General features: G+C 38.2%; 1 protein-coding gene across 7 annotated transcripts in view; it reads right to left on the reverse strand.

Annotated features, from left to right (window-relative positions):
- Positions 1–5,655: 5,655 nt before the first annotated feature.
- Positions 5,656–16,345, reverse strand: part of LOC126210600 (zinc finger protein 501-like) — a 137,057-nt gene continuing 126,367 nt past the window's right edge. For all 7 annotated transcript variants that reach the window (XM_049939880.1, XM_049939885.1, XM_049939882.1 and 4 more), the window contains one exon: positions 5,656–6,932. In XM_049939880.1, the coding sequence (XP_049795837.1) occupies positions 5,852–6,932 (1,081 nt within the window). In that variant the 3' untranslated portion in view covers positions 5,656–5,851. The remainder of the gene's footprint in view (positions 6,933–16,345) is intronic.

The following is a 16,345-nucleotide window of genomic DNA, read 5'->3' on the forward strand; positions in this document are numbered from 1 at the left end:
TTGATGTACTGTGGAGACCTCACGCCCCACGTGTTGAGCAATTCGGCGGTACGTCCACCCGGCCTCCCGCATGCCCACTATACGCCCTCGCTCAAAGTCCGTCAACTGCACATACGGTTCACGTCCACGCTGTCGCGGCATGCTACCAGTGTTACAGACTGCGATGGAGCTCCGTATGCCACGGCAAACTGGCTGACACTGACGGCGGTGGTGCACAAATGCTGCGCAGCTAGCGCCATTCGACGGCCAACACCGCGGTTCCTGGTGTGTCCGCTGTGCCGTGCGTGTGATCATTGCTTGTACAGCCCTCTCGCAGTGTCCGGAGCAAGTATGGTGGGTCTGACACACCGGTGTCAATGTGTTCTTTTTTCCATTTCCAGGAGTGTATATACAAAGGGAGTCTCCAGTGAAGCAGATTATGACCCAAGTTTTGCATGAAACCAGAATGAGTGTCAGTACATCAATACAGAGTATAGCCTTCGCAGCAACATGTGAAGAAGTCTTTATTAACCACTGATGCTGTGATTTTACTTTGTTTCATGAACCCTGTGGAGTACTGAGCAAACAGTTGGTAACACTCCAGAGCTGTCCAGTGCACATCTGTGCTCTCGAGGCTGATAGTTCTTGCATGCAGCCATTGCACTGATTGTGTCAGAGGGAATGGGGGGCTACCTGCAGTCATCAACCCAAGGGGCTGGCCTGCTCTCTTCCCCTCTCCCACCAAGTGCTCGTGCAGGATGAAACTTTCAGCGATGAATCTACAATGAGTTTATATCATTTAAACAATTTTATAAACCATCTGCCAGATGACCACAAGTCTACCTTGTTATTGTATACATTTGTCTTCCCAGAAGATTCTGATGTTACTCAACATAATATGACCTCAAGTCCAGTTCGCTTTATATAAATTCCTTAAAATTTGAACACTTTCATCAACAACCATCACCAAAAGACCTCGAGACTACCTTGCTTTGTATAAATTCATTACCTTCGAACTTTTGCACATCAACAATCGTCACAAGTCCACAAGTGTACTTTGTGTTTATAAATTTACTTATTGTCAAACTAAATTCCTTGTCCACCCACAAAGGCCATCGAGTCTACATTGTATTTGTATAACTTCAGCCTTTCTTTGGAGGATCACTGACAACTGATCCATGGAGATGTCAATTCTACTTAGCATTGTATTGAGCCAAATTTCTAGAAAACAGTAATGATTTGAAGCACAATGATTCCAAAATTCATCGTTTGCAAACTTAAGACATGAAATAATTGGAACTTTCTATACTATGTGAAATCTTTAACAAACCAAGTTGGTGTGTTATGACCAACTTCTATAACACTGTAGTTCTACAAAAACTAGTAGTCCTTTTAAGTTATCAGTAATCCGTGAATACGTGTATCACTTATAAAGATGCAAATACTTGAAGACTGGATCTGAATTATAACTTGCTGAAATAACTATAACACAAACAACTAAATCAAAATCATTATCTGATTCTACTGTATGTAGTATGATGTTAATTTCTTATGGTATATGTATACTTAACCTGTGTACCAACATATGGACTGAAATGCTTCGTGAAATGAATATATGGCAACCCATTGCACCATGGCTTTTACCCTAATGTTGGTCAATGATTTGACAATTTTCAGTGTGTTGTGAACCCTCAAGCCTTCAAAGGGGCCACGTATTATTACTTTTAATTTCATCCTATTTTGTATGCATTAACTGTTTGTGAAATAACTCTGTAAACTATGCACCTGTGCTCATACTTTAAATTTACACATTTATGTGAGTGTATCAACACCTAAAACCACATATCAAATTGCTGGGATATTTTAGTTCATATGATTTTTTTCTATGCTGGATGTTTTGTTATCTCTTGTGAGTTTTCTCTTTTGTTGCCTCGCTCTTGTAAGATATGGACGCCATTCTGCTGTGCTCATTGTAAAGATTATCCTGTAACTGATAATTAGGTTTTCTTAATAAGAGTATGAAGCTAAAGTTATTCAGCCTTTTGTGTATAACAAAAACCATGTTACTTTTATATGATTTTTAATCTTTGTGATGTTTTCAGACAATCACGGCTGGAACACGGGTGCCAGCAGCACTGTTTGTGGACGTTACTACCTGAACACTTTTCATCTTCAGTCATTACTTTTCATTGCATCTTACACTACACTTCCCTGAGATACTTCGACCAGTAATTTTTATTGTATCTCACAGGATCTTCACGCAATCTATGCAATGAGTTATTCAGTCTTCTGTCTAATACAATGATGTCGTCATGCGGCGTACATTAGTTGCATGTGGGGCCCACAAACATTTAAAGTTTTTGATGGTGGTTAATATCCCTTATATGTTGCATTCTCAGCCTCATGATGAACTCAATATGAAGAACTGGGTGTATTACAACACTGGGTCACACATACTGTAGATAACAATACATGCAACCACCATCTAGTGACATCTACCTTTCTCTTTACATTTTTATTAAATCATTGAAATAACTGTTTTTGAGTGTATTTAAGAGCAGTAACGTGACAAATAAAACACACACACACACACACACACACACACACACACACACACACACACACACACACACACACACACACACACACACAAAGAGCAACTCTCGTTAACATTTATGTAAGATATATGCCTGTCTGAGGGTAAAATGTATATAAATTTAGTATTACAGAATAATCAACACAACTACATACCAACAGTTAATCACATGAAAATTAGAGATGATCCAAGCATTTTGGTAAACAATCAACTCCCATATCTTAATAGAATTTGCAGTAGCATATATCTGTAAAACATTTTTAATGCACAACACATTATTACCTAAAATGAAAAACATATCTCTACAAGATGATGGCATTATTTCTATTGCACAACATGAAGCATGATTTCAAGAACAGGTGAATTCTGAAGATAATCACGTCTTGCAGGCAAAAAATGCTACTGTGACTTTGGCCGGAAAAGATGGCCAAATGTCACTATATCAGATAACCAACCAGCACATTTTTCAATCAGAGAAGAAGGAAAGAGAAGGGAAAAACTAAATTTAGGTAGTTATTGTTGCAGAAAAAATTGTTGAATTCTGATATGCACTGAAATCTCCATGCCAAACTACTGTAGCACACTGCCATAAGAAAGAGAAGGAAATGGCACAAGCTACTGATAAAGGGCAGCTGGGGTTCTTCACTTTGTTTTGGCTACTCTAGCTGCATGCAGCTGCACAGTGATCTCAATGTGTACCGGGTATGTACATAAAAAAAGTAGGCACATTAATAATGTACGTTTACCTTTTAAATGAGTTAATGAACATTTTGTCGCTACTTCTTGTGACCCTACAGGACCTACACACATCTGAATTACACTAGATGTGAGATTTCACAACCGGTTTTTCATCTGTTTCTCCTCTTCAGCAGCTTACAGTACAATCAAATCATTACCAGTATACACTACTGTACACTCACAGTGTATTTTCAAGTGGTACTTATACAACCTCTGAGCAAATGTGAATGCTTCTCCAATCTGTGGCTCATTGTGAATAACTGTGGTAACACATAAGTATAGAATGTTCCCTTGTTTGGAGAACTAGGTGTATTCTCAAGTTTCTACAGTACAAAAATTACATTTGATAAATGTTGAAAATGTATGTTTTTTCATCAGTGTGCAATCACAAGTGTTCCTTCAACTTGATCATGCTTCTGATCTCTTATCCTTTTCCGCCTGAGGCCACACGATCGTGCTGGTTCGGTTTTATATTTTGTATGCCGACCTGTTGCTTCTGCTTTGCTGCCAACCAGCCTGAAACGATCGTCCAACCTGCGTGCTTCACGTTTCACTTTTTTTTGTTCCGATTCCACGTCAACAGAGCGCAGCAGAAACGGTGAATGTGGGTGTTAACAGAAGCGTCAAGTGTTCTTCAGGTTAGTAGCTGACTTGTATTATTTAAAGTCTTTTGACGTACATCCGTTTGTGTTTGTTTGATATTGTATATACAACAGACTGGCAATGAATAACGTCAGTAATCTCATACTTCTTAACAGTAATTGGGCAGGTTGTTACGTCGCTATTTAGTTGGTTTTACTTCTGATTTCCATACAACATTAGGCATTATATTTATTACTTACCATACACCTTGGATTTTTTCTTCTTTGTTACAGAATCCTTCGCCCATTCAGAGCCCCACTCAGTATTTGGATACAACAGCTAGAGAAATTAAGCTGTCTTTTGGAATTAACTATGGGGTGCATAAGGTATCCTAGGTTACCTATGTATTGGCAGAAATGCATTTCTCTGAGCACAGTTAGTGACAGTACGTCTCGAGACCGTTTTATTGCCCTGCAATACAACATACATTTTGTAGATGCTGTAGACGAATAGACTGTGGAAGATTCAATCACTCATTGATGCTAAGAGAGAGAGAGAGAGAGAGAGAGAGAGAGAGAGAGAGAGAGAGAGAGAGAGAGAGAGAGAGACGCCATACTTCATCCTGTACATTCAATTGTTACAGCATCGATGAACAAATGATATCCTTCAAAAGGCATTGTAAATTAAAACAATATGTCAAAGGCAAACCTAGACCTATAGGGTTTAAGAAATTTATTTTGGCTTCAGCTTCAGGTATAGTTTTAGATTTTGAGATATATCAGGGTGCCAGCACGAATTTTGGTGAGAAATCATTAGGCTTAGGACCACCAAAGATTTTGCAACTTTCCCAAACTCTACCACAGGAAAGTTTCATTTATTTTGATAGATATTTCACTACCACTCCCCTCTTAGAGAAACTCAGAGAGAGAGGAATCGAAGGCACAGGAACAATAATGACAAACAGAATAAAAAATATTAAACTGAAAGTAAATGAATAAAGGAGAACGTCATCAGTACATTAGATCAGATGACCCAGTCATTATCAATAAGTGGCAGGATAATCAAAAGATCGTTGTGGTATCCACTTCTGCTGGCATAGAGCCAAAGTGCAAAGTCCAAAGGTGGGGTAAGAAGGTATGTAAATATTTAGAAATAGACTGTCTTTCTGTCATTAAGAAGTACAATATTAATATGGATGGAGTAGATATTAATGACCAACAAATTGAATGCTATCAGACATGGATCAGAACAAAAAAACGAACCCTTAAGTGCTTACTTTACTTTACAGACCTGATTGTAGTAAATTGTCGGTTTATGTATAGACAGCACTGCAGGGAACAGCAACTTCCAAAATAGAATGTAATGGATTTGCTGAAATTCAGTATGTCTTTGCCCGAGGCTCTATTGTCATGTCCAGATAGGAAAATGACAGAAGAACGTGAGCTACAATTAAAGTGAAGTAGTTCCACCTAGAAAGGCAAAAATTTACAAACCCCATCCAAAACCAGGACTGGACAAGAGGTATGATGGCTATGACCACTGGCCAACAGTGGATGACATTTATTCCACAACGACTTGCCAGATTCAGTACTGCAACAGCAGGGCAAAAACTAAACATGGCAAATACAATCAGTACTTAAGTCTATTCAAAGAAAAAAATTGTTTCAAGTCATTTAGCAAAAAATAATGTTTGATTTTATGATGTAATTATTAAAACATTTTTGCTATGATTGTAATATTTTTGATGAGAGCACGTGATCATATGAACTGTCTAATGAATTAAAACCTGATGTGTATGATCATGCTTGTGCTTTTTTGGATAATTATAAATGAAAAAATGTTTGTAGTATTTTTTCTGCAATCAATGACATCAGGACACTATAACAATGCTACTTGCAGTTCTTGCACAATGAAAAATATTTCAGGGTGTAAAGGGATATGACACACTTGACAGCTTCATAGGCGTTCGTCGGTGTGCAGCTGTGAATGCTTCTTCAGTGCAGAACTTAGAGTGAATGTCTTGTTGCAAATGCCACAGCTGTGTACGCGTTCACCAGTGTGCAATCGTGAATGCTGCGTCAGCCCCCAGCTTTGCGCGAATGTCTTGTTACAAACGCCACATGCGTACGGGCGCTCGCCAGTGTGCATGCGCACATGCTTCTTCAGGCTATAACGGCATCTGAATGCCTTGTTACAAATATCACAGCTGTGAGGCCGTTCATCAGTGTGCACTCGAGAATGCCGCTTCAGCGAAGAACTTAGAGCGAAAGTCTTGTTGCAAACACAACAGATGTATGGGCGCTCGCCAGTGTGGAGTCGTGTATGCTTCTTCACTTCTTCTCTGTCTCTGAATGTCTTTCTGCAAATGCAACAGCTGTATCGGCGTTCACCACTGTGCAATCGTGAATGGTGCCTCAGTGCCCAACTTTGAGCGAATGTCTTGTTGCAAATGCCACATACGTAGGGGCGCTCGTCGCTGTGGATTCTCAAATGGTCCTTCAGGCTACTACTGTGTCTGAATGTCTTGTTGCAAACACTACAGCTATGCGAGCGTTCACTAGTGTGCACTTGTGAGTGCCGCTTCAGTGAAGCACTTAGAGCGAATGTCTTGTTGCACATACCACAGACGTACGGACGCTCCCCAGTGTGCAATCGTGAATGCTGCTTCAACGCACTACTTTGTACAAAAGCCTTGTTGCAAACGTCACAGGTGTACGGACGTTCACCAGTGTGCACCCGGAAGTGCTTCTTCAGATCAGATTTATGCATGAATGCCTTGCTGCAAACGCCACAGTTGTATGGGTGTTCGCCTGTGTGCCGCCGCGAATGTTGTTTCAGTGCCCAACTTTGCGCAAAAGTCTTGTTGCAAACGCCACAGCTGTATGGGCGTTCACCACTATGGACTCTGAAGTGTTTCTTCAAATAGGTACTCCTTCTGAACATTTTGTGACACACACTGCACGAATGCAGTGGAATACTGGTAATCAAACCGCTGTTGTCTCCATTAGTGTCGTTGTCCACACCAACACCGATGGAACTGCAGAAAGCAGAGAGAATGGTATCAGAAACTATTGTAGTACCAGTGCAAGCATGTGAATGAAAAATTACAGTAACAAATACTAGGTTCACAAACATCTCAAAAATTTCAGTGAACTATGTAGTAGCACAATGAATGAAATTAACAAAAATTTTAGGTTCTTTTCAAGAGGCGGCAGTGGGAGATGGGTTCATCTGAAGCACTACTTTAGAATCCAGAACGCTGTAAATTCGTCAGAGTTAAATGTAGGCAGATTTGATGATAGTGGAATTGCTGCAAAGTGAAACATCATGAAAACACAAACAACAATAATTACTCCTACAGATGTAAGAAAGTAACTGGAAGGGTCTATAGAACACCAATGCATACCAAATGAACTTCTACATCAACAAATATACTCTGTGAGCCACTGATGATGTGACATATACGTAACTTCAGATACGCCTTTATTAAGCTGTTGTATGCTGTTTTCATAGCTATCCTACTACCTAAAAGTCATTGGTCATAAAAAGAAATGAGCGATTTTGTTAGAATGGTTCAAATGGCTCTAAGCACTATGGAATTTAGCATCTGAGGTCATCAGTCCCATAGACTTAGAACTACTTAAACCTAACAACCTAAGGACATCACACACATCCATGCCTGAGGCAGGATTCGAACCTACGGCCATAGAAGCAGCCCGGTTTTGCACTGAAGTACATAGAACCACTCGGTCACAGTGGCTGGCGACTTTGTTAGATTATTATAAGCAATTCCACCTTGCTTATGGAGCAGTGGTGGATAGAACCTTGTCAGCGTGACGGACCATGGAATATATGTTGCACTATGGGGAACCTAAAATAATATTACAGCGTCGGAAAGAACTATTTAAATGATAGTGGGAGGTAGGTAAAGATCAAAGTAGAATGTGGTTGAAATGTGCGTAAATATACAACTTGAAAACGAAATTGAAACCTAACCCTGAGGTATACAAGCAATAGAACATATAAAAATATATAGTTTATTTTGATTAGTTAATATATTTATGCATTGAATATCATCAAATAATTTGATTAAAATGGGTTATTAGTTCTGAAAACAATGGTAATCAATATAGTCAAGGGACAAAGTATCTCTTTCTGATAGCACAATATTCAACAAAATCAAAACTAATCTGAATGCACATCGTTATTTACCAACTTTAAGAATATGTCTCATAAACTAATGGAGAGCAAATAATGGAGACAATATAATTTATAGACTAACAATGATCACACACAATCTGAAGACTTCACTTCTGGATGATCAGACACTATTTTGTAATTCACATGACCTAACCTGTACTCTGAATATGTGAGACTGATATGTGCAGAATATATGGTCTGAACATTTTCTCAAGCTGTGCTGATAATTGATCCAGTATCCTCATGTTTTCTTTATTTCTACAGTTTTCCGAACAATCGTCAGGCTTGTAATGATTGCTTACTATCTGAGGCAAACTGTGTTTAAATATAAACATCACATTGTGCATAAGCAGACGTTTCTTCTGGTATCCACATCAAACTGCACCCATGAGACACTTCCCACATTGACGAAGTGTGGACCCATGACCACTGAGAAAAAGTTATTCCTTTATTTTGGCTGAAAGTGTCTTATTGACTGAGCACTAGCTAACATACGAAATGTTGTACCAGAATTTTTGTCTACTGGGTTGAATTGTTGACACTGCAGTTAAATATTACACGTTTCTTGATCTAGTACAAATCTCACTTATTCAGAATCCCTCTACTTTAAACATTAATTCGAATTTGTATTTTTAATTGTAGTTTGCACAAAGCCAAGTTATTACGAGTACAAGAACTGAAACAGGAAAAACCCCTAATAATCGGGTACCTCCGCAGTATCTTGCCAGTATGCTTCCAATAAGCATAGAGTCACCACTACAAAGTCTGTCCACTTGTATGCTGTGCTCTGTGATTCGTTTCTCACAGGATAACAAATATCCACTGTCGATATCCATCAGGAGTTAATCTCTGACTATAAGGAAGGCTGCATGAGGATTGAAAAGGGGATGAGACACGAGTCCATCATTCGGACCCTGAGACAAAACGTCATAGTGTCATGTGAGAGAAAACTGGCGAAAGTGCCGGAGAAAAACAGCAAAGGTAACTCATTCGGCAGGGAAAGTTGTGACAACCATCTTTAGGGACTGTCAGGGGGTGTTATACGTTCATACCTGCCTTGCAACACCACCATTAATGCAGCGAGCTGCCATCAAAAGAAAACTTCCTGGAATTTTGCCTCACAAAGTTCCTCTCGTTTATGACAATGCTCTGCCCCATGCAGCTCGAATGACCTTGGCAGGGCTCGAAAGATTCAACTGGGAAGTGTTCCTGCATCCTCCATATTCAGCAGATCTCTCCCCAAGTGATTTTCACATGTTCCTCCAACCCAAAGTTCATCTTTGACGTAAGCATTTCAACACCCATGACGAATCCAGATGAACAGTGAACAGCTGGTTACAAGCACAGTAGCTGATCTGGTACAAAACTGGCTTGGAAAAACTTACGGAATTTTACCGAACACACTTGGAAAAACATGGCGACTATGTAGATAAGTAACAGAAGCATTGTACAATGCCAATAAAAGTATTTGAAGACGATGAATTGTTTCAAGTGTTTTTATAAAATAGTGAAACTTACTTACTGGACGCTCCTTGTAGGAATGATGTTTCTCTGACAGCCGAGGATGGCCTCACAAAGTTGAGTCTGACTACTGAGGCTACCAGACTTCTTTTTCTGATAGATGTATATGTGTCTCCTCAACACTTGATCGTTTACCAAGCAATAATATAGCTTTTGTTCTTGCTTTCTAGACATCGGATACAACAAAACCTGATGAAGGGATCATATTCAACATTTGCAGATGTATTGAAGATCTGCTTATCTTTGTGCAAAAATTATCTTTTGTATATAGGAGTCTGTAGCTAATGCAGATTTCTTGTATGATGTCATTTTCCTACATAGTCTTATGTTTTATTCTACTACAGCCACTTTATCTGGTAATTCAGAGGTTAGCTAATGTCACCCCCTTGGTCATTATTAAAGCCATCTGGTGTCAAAACCATTCCAAAAGTTACAGCATCTTCAGGACGAATCAAGAAATAAAATAACATATAGGTATATAAAAAAATGTTTACACAACTCAGTTACTTACATCGCTGTACAAACTTAATGCTTACAGTCGACATATTACACTCATCTGTGTGGAGGAGGAAACAAGTGATGATGCCACTAATATAAATATTAACTACATTTACCAAACTGCATTCATCCACGTTTTTCATGACATGTGAAAGTAGGTTTTCACATGAACACTGTTTTGGAATGCATACTGGTTGACATGTATGAAAAAATCTGTTCTAGACTTTCAGTATCTTTGGCCTCAGGTATAATAAACAAAAATAGCAGTCGGGCTCATAGTAACAATTTGTTCGAGACACACAGATTTTAACTACACCATGTGAGTACATTTGATAACAACTGCACTGACAGCTCTGTCCTTGACCATGGAACGAGAGCTAGACTGAACTTACATTTACCAACAAAGAATTAACACACAACTCAAGACAAAATTTTGTGCCACAGGCTAAAACGGTACAAAAAACTGCCGAAAGTGCTTCAAGAGATTACTTAAACAAACTTATTTAGAAAGGCAGCTACAAAGTATGTATTAAGTATTACATTCTATAAACTGAACGATTACTTAGACAACACAAAGTAGGGATTTGGTACAAAATGTACACACATAAATAATAAGGACAATAATAAAACACACCATTTGACATAACCCTTTCACACTATGTTTCTTCCTTCTTTTGCTTCCTTTTCTGGAAAAACTTTCTTCTGAAACCATGCAAAATATAATACTACACCTTATTCTCTTTCCGAACTCAAGATCTCACTCATTATAGATAGATTGTGACTCAGTTTTTCAAGATACTGTAGTTAGAGAAGTTGTGGTATACAGAATGGAAACCAGCTGCCATCACTATGGTCCTGAGCCAGCAGATGTGTGTGTAGTGTTACCTTATGAAACAATACCTATATAGTCTGTGTAGTGAATGCAGTGACTTGGAGTTAGAAATGAATGAACAGTGTAGCACTAGCCTTTTACATTATTGATCAGCTTCTTTGTAAAACAGTATTGTACATTAGGAACAAACCAGACGATGTAGTACACTTTCAAACAAACTGGTCTTGTGTTTGGAAGGATGGAGGGTGTAGTCTTCATCTGGTCATCCTGACTTTCATTTTTTGTGGTTTCCGAAAATTACTTCTGCCAAATGCTGCAATGATTTCTACTATAAGGCTACAGCCTATTTCCTGTCCCATCATTGTCAAAGTAGACCTGTAAGTATGTAAATGCCTATACATATAAATTTTAAGTACTTTTCTTGTTCTTAAATAGCAATATGAAGACAGGTCCAATATCCTCATAAAATTGATCTTGGATGGATAAAAACAACAATTACTACAGCTGCTGCTGCTATTACTATTACTGATATTAAACTATGGTCTACCTCTAGCAACAATTACATAAGCTTCTGGGAGTTATTTAATTGTAGCGATTTCAGTTATTTCTAAACACCCTTGAAAGTAATATGTATATGAATCATTTTTGTAGTGATGTGAGAGTTACATTGACTCGGTACATTGGAAATCTCCTTTGTAATAGAACACTTGAAAATGGAGATCAGAAGTTCTGCTTCACCTTGCTGCTTGCAGTTTCAGATTATGTATGATCCATCCTCCATGAGTCTTTGGACACCATCTTTGGCGCCACTGAAAGCTGTCCAATATTTCAGCAGCCATTAAGGAGTGCATTTGCAAGTGGAGCAGTAAAGGAAATGTGGTACAAGGTATCCTCCGCCGCGCACAACGCACCATACAGTGGCTTACGGAATACGTATGTAAATGTATATGCAGAAACAACTCTAGATTATGGCGTATGTTGGAGCAAACGATACCTGTCATCTAGGCCCTGAGGTTGTACTTTGATGATTCCACACAATGAGGTGTCTTGAAGAGAATCTCCCCATCCAAACATACCAGCATGGATTCCAAAAACAGAAGCGATGTGGAACCTAACTCGCATCTTGAATGCCAGGGATCAAAGGCAGTCATGTAGTGGCAGTATTCCTTGACTTCCAAGAAGCATTTGACACAGTGCCACATCCACACTCATTGTCTAAATTACAATCATGTGGGATATCAAGCTAAATTTATGAATAAATTGGGGATTTCTTCATAGGGAGGATGCAGCATGTTATCTTAGATAGAATTGGCGACAGATAATTCATGTGACAGATAATTCATGTGACAGATAATTCATGTGTGTCCCCCAGCAAGTTATATATTTTATGAAATTGTAGATAATATGAAAAATGAACTCAGACTTTACTATATCATGTGGTTATCTATAATGAAATGATGTTTGAAAAAGGACAAATTTTCAGACTTAACTTGATAAGATTTGAAAGTGGTGCAAAGATTGGCAACTCGCTTTAAATTTTTATAAATACAAAATTCGCGTTTCCCAAAACAAAAGCACATAGTATCCTACAGCTAAAATAAGTCACAAGCGGAATCGATCGTCTCATATACCTAGATGTAACAGTATGTACAGGTATGATAAGGAATGATCACATACCATCTGACACAGGTAAAGAAGGTGGCAGACTCTGCTCCACTGGGAGAACACTAGGTAATGCAATCAGTCTGCAAAAAGGACTGCTAACAAAATGCTTGTTTGAGCCATCCTCGAAAATTGCTATTGGATGTGGGACCAGCATCAGGTAGGACTAATGGAGCACACTGAACACATACACAGGACAGTACAAATGGCCAAAGGTTTGTTTCACCCACATGAGAATGTCACAGTGACGCTGAAAAAATTGTACTGGCACATGCTCGAAAATCCCAAGAAAACCTGCTTACAGATTTTCTAGAACAAGTTTTAAGTGATGAATCTATAAATGTACTACAACCCATACATATCACTTCTGTAAGAATTGCAAGGACAAAATTAATTTAATTACAGTGTACTGAGGGTTTTAAACAAATATTCTTCACTTGCTACATATGTGAATGGAGAGGGGAAAAGACCTAGTAAAGGGTACAATGGAATGTACACTCTGCCATGCACTTAACGCTAATTTGAAGAGGATGTATGTGGATGTAGAACTTCAGCAGACGGCCTCTTCACACAGGCTACTTTATGACCTGCAGCTACCATGACTTGCATTGCACCTACCACGAACAGTATCAATGCCAAAAATTACATTACATTGGAGACGAATTCTCGCAGAGTGGTAGCTGTAGCGACTACCAAGCGGAAAATGCAACAATGCAGGAAATTGAGCGAGTTATCAGGTAGCAAACTGACAACACAAAGGCTGACCACGTCATGACATTGGTGATGTAAACTCTTGAAGTGGTCAGATGGTGGAGAAACTGTAGATGTACAATAGTGATTTGACAGGAAGAGAGGCCAACAACAATGTTTTGTTGGATGAACTGTTATGAGAAAATTAACAAGGTACTAATAATACAGCACAACTAGTTGTTACGACCCTTCACTATCCTTTATTTTTTTCCTCCTCTGTGGCTGTGCACGAAAACATACAGTACAGTGGTATTAACTTTACAGACAGTCTTACAAACAGCTCATGTCAGGAGTGGAATATCTCTGAATATTCCAGATGCATTTTAAAAAAAAACTTTATTAATATGTTCACACAAAAAAAGGAATAGTGGTAAGCACAGCACATTACCAGTTCGATACATGGCACTTTCAGTTCATGAGCAGACACATCTGTAAGCCATCGTGTTAACCACTGTGTTGTACGAAATTCAGAACAGAGAAGAATGAATGTCAGTGATGCCGAGATACATCAGGCTATATCTGAACAAGACGAGAAAAAATGACAACTATAAATTATCAATGTCTGTTGGTCCACCATGGCCAGGGGACATCAGCTGGTAAGTAATTTCCAATGCCAATAAAATTCACCACTAGCCGTATACTTTACTCTGAAAGCAATCAGTTTTGGGATTTCATTTGTCATCTTCAGGCCCCATATGCTTGTCTCCAAATTAACGAACTTGTATAGTACCATACATTACTGGACAGTTGCTGTCATGTCTCTGTGTGAAGCAATTGCATAACAAATGAAATTCACAATATCTTAAAGTGTACAGCTGTTGGTTAATTTTATTGATGCTGAAGAAAGGAAAAAAAAACAAATTATTGTCAGTAAATACAGTACAGGAGCTAGAACGTTTTTAGTTTGGTGGGAGTTCACGATGAGATGTGAAACAAAGTGGTTGCTTTGATGTCCATGACAAGATACCAGCCAATTCTCGAGTTTGGAAGTTGGGTTGAGAATCCAAAATTCCACCATGAAATGATCTAGAGTCATTGTTTAGTGTAGGTTGGCACTAAATTTAGCATTATGCCACTATTTCTGTGTATGTGGTATATAAACTCCAAGAAAAAAAAGATGATGAACCATCAAGGACAAATCCGAATGGGATGGAAATATGTACATGTGATTTACATATACAGACAAACAAATGATTAAAATGTGACAAATTGGGTAACTTATTCAAGAGAAAGAGCTTTAGAAAATGAGCAAATCAGTAATGGGTTGGCCCCCTCCATCCCTTATGCCAGCAGTTGATTGGCTTGGCATTACATTTCATTAACACTTGTTCCATAGAACACGAAAACGACATTTCGTAATGATCTCGAATATGTCAATTTAACGTAAATTTTCTTTGCACTATAAAATTGTTACTTTCTTTTTTTACAATTACACTACTTTGTATCTAAAAATGCATCTACTGAGTAGAAGTTAATTGCTCGTTGGCTATTTGCAGAACTTTTAATGCTGTTTGGTAAATAACCAAAGACTTTGGTTGCAGCATAATTCACCCCTTCTTGTGCCACAGTCAGACTTAATCCAGTATAGTGAAGATCATCATTTCGTCTAGTATTGTAGCTATGCACTTCGACATTATTTTTGAATTGGGATGGGTTATTAATAACAAATTTCATATGTGAATATACATATTGTGAAGGTACTGTGAATATCCCGAGTTCCTTAAACAAACGTCTCCATGGTGTCTTGGGTGGGCTCCAGCTATTATTCTGATTACATACTTTTGTGCAATGAAAACTTTAAAGGTGAATTACCCCAAAATCTGATCTCATATAAAAGTAGGAAATGAAAATGGGCATAGTAGCCCAATTTACTGATTTGTTTATCACCAAATCTTGCAATAACCAAAATAGCATAAGTAGCAGAACCAAAACATTTCAGCGTATCTTCAATGTGTTTCTTCCAATTCAATCTCTCAGCGATGCACATACCTAGAAATTTTGAATATTCTACTTTTAGCAACAAACTTTTGTTTGAAGTCTCTCTTTCTCTCTCTCTATGCCATTTACTGTACTGAACTGTATGTATTATGTTTTTGCAAAATTTAGTATGAGTCCATTCGCACAGAACCACTTAATTATCTAAAAGACATTATTTACAATTTCCTCAGCTAATTCTTGTTTCTTTGAAGTGATTACTATTTTTTGTATCACCATCAAAAAGAACTAGGTTTGCATTTCCATGAATATAGAGTGGCAAGTCATAAATATATATATTATGAACAATAACAGACCCAAAACTGAATGTTGTGGGACATCCTTCTCGATACCTCCCCAATTAGAAGACTGTGCTGATTTTTGCAGACTATCTGTGCTGTCAATTTCAACGTTCTGCATTCTCCCAGTTAAGTAGGAATTAAACCATTTGTGCATTGTCCCACTCATACCACAATATTTGAACTTATCCAGAAGAATGTCACGACTCACACAGTCAAAAGGCTTTGAAAGATCTCAAAAATCCCAATGGGCAATGTTACATTATTCACAGCATTTCATATTTTATTAGTGAAAGCATATATAGCATTTTCTGTCAAAAAGCCTTTCTCAAAACCAAACTGACATTTTGTTAGTACTTCATTCTTACAAATATGTGAAGCTACCCCTGAATACATTAGTTTTTCAACAAGTTTGGATAAATCTGTGATAAGTAAGTTTGGGTAGAAGTTGTTAGCATCACACCACACCTATCCCCCTTTTTTTGCAATGGTTTAACAATAGCATATTTCCGTCGATCTGGAAAAATTCCCTCTTTCAGTGCGCTACTACATATATGGCTGAGAATCCTACTTACCTATTGGAAACAAGCTTTTATTACTGTGTTGGAAATACCATCAATTCCATGCGAGCTTTTACTTTTGAGTGTATTTATTTTTTCCTAATTTCAGTAGGAGAGGTGGGCTGAATTTCAATTTTATCAAACTGCATAGGTA

This window comes from Schistocerca nitens, chromosome 10 (genome assembly GCF_023898315.1).
Source record: "Schistocerca nitens isolate TAMUIC-IGC-003100 chromosome 10, iqSchNite1.1, whole genome shotgun sequence".
Lineage (NCBI taxonomy): Eukaryota > Metazoa > Arthropoda > Insecta > Orthoptera > Acrididae > Schistocerca > Schistocerca nitens.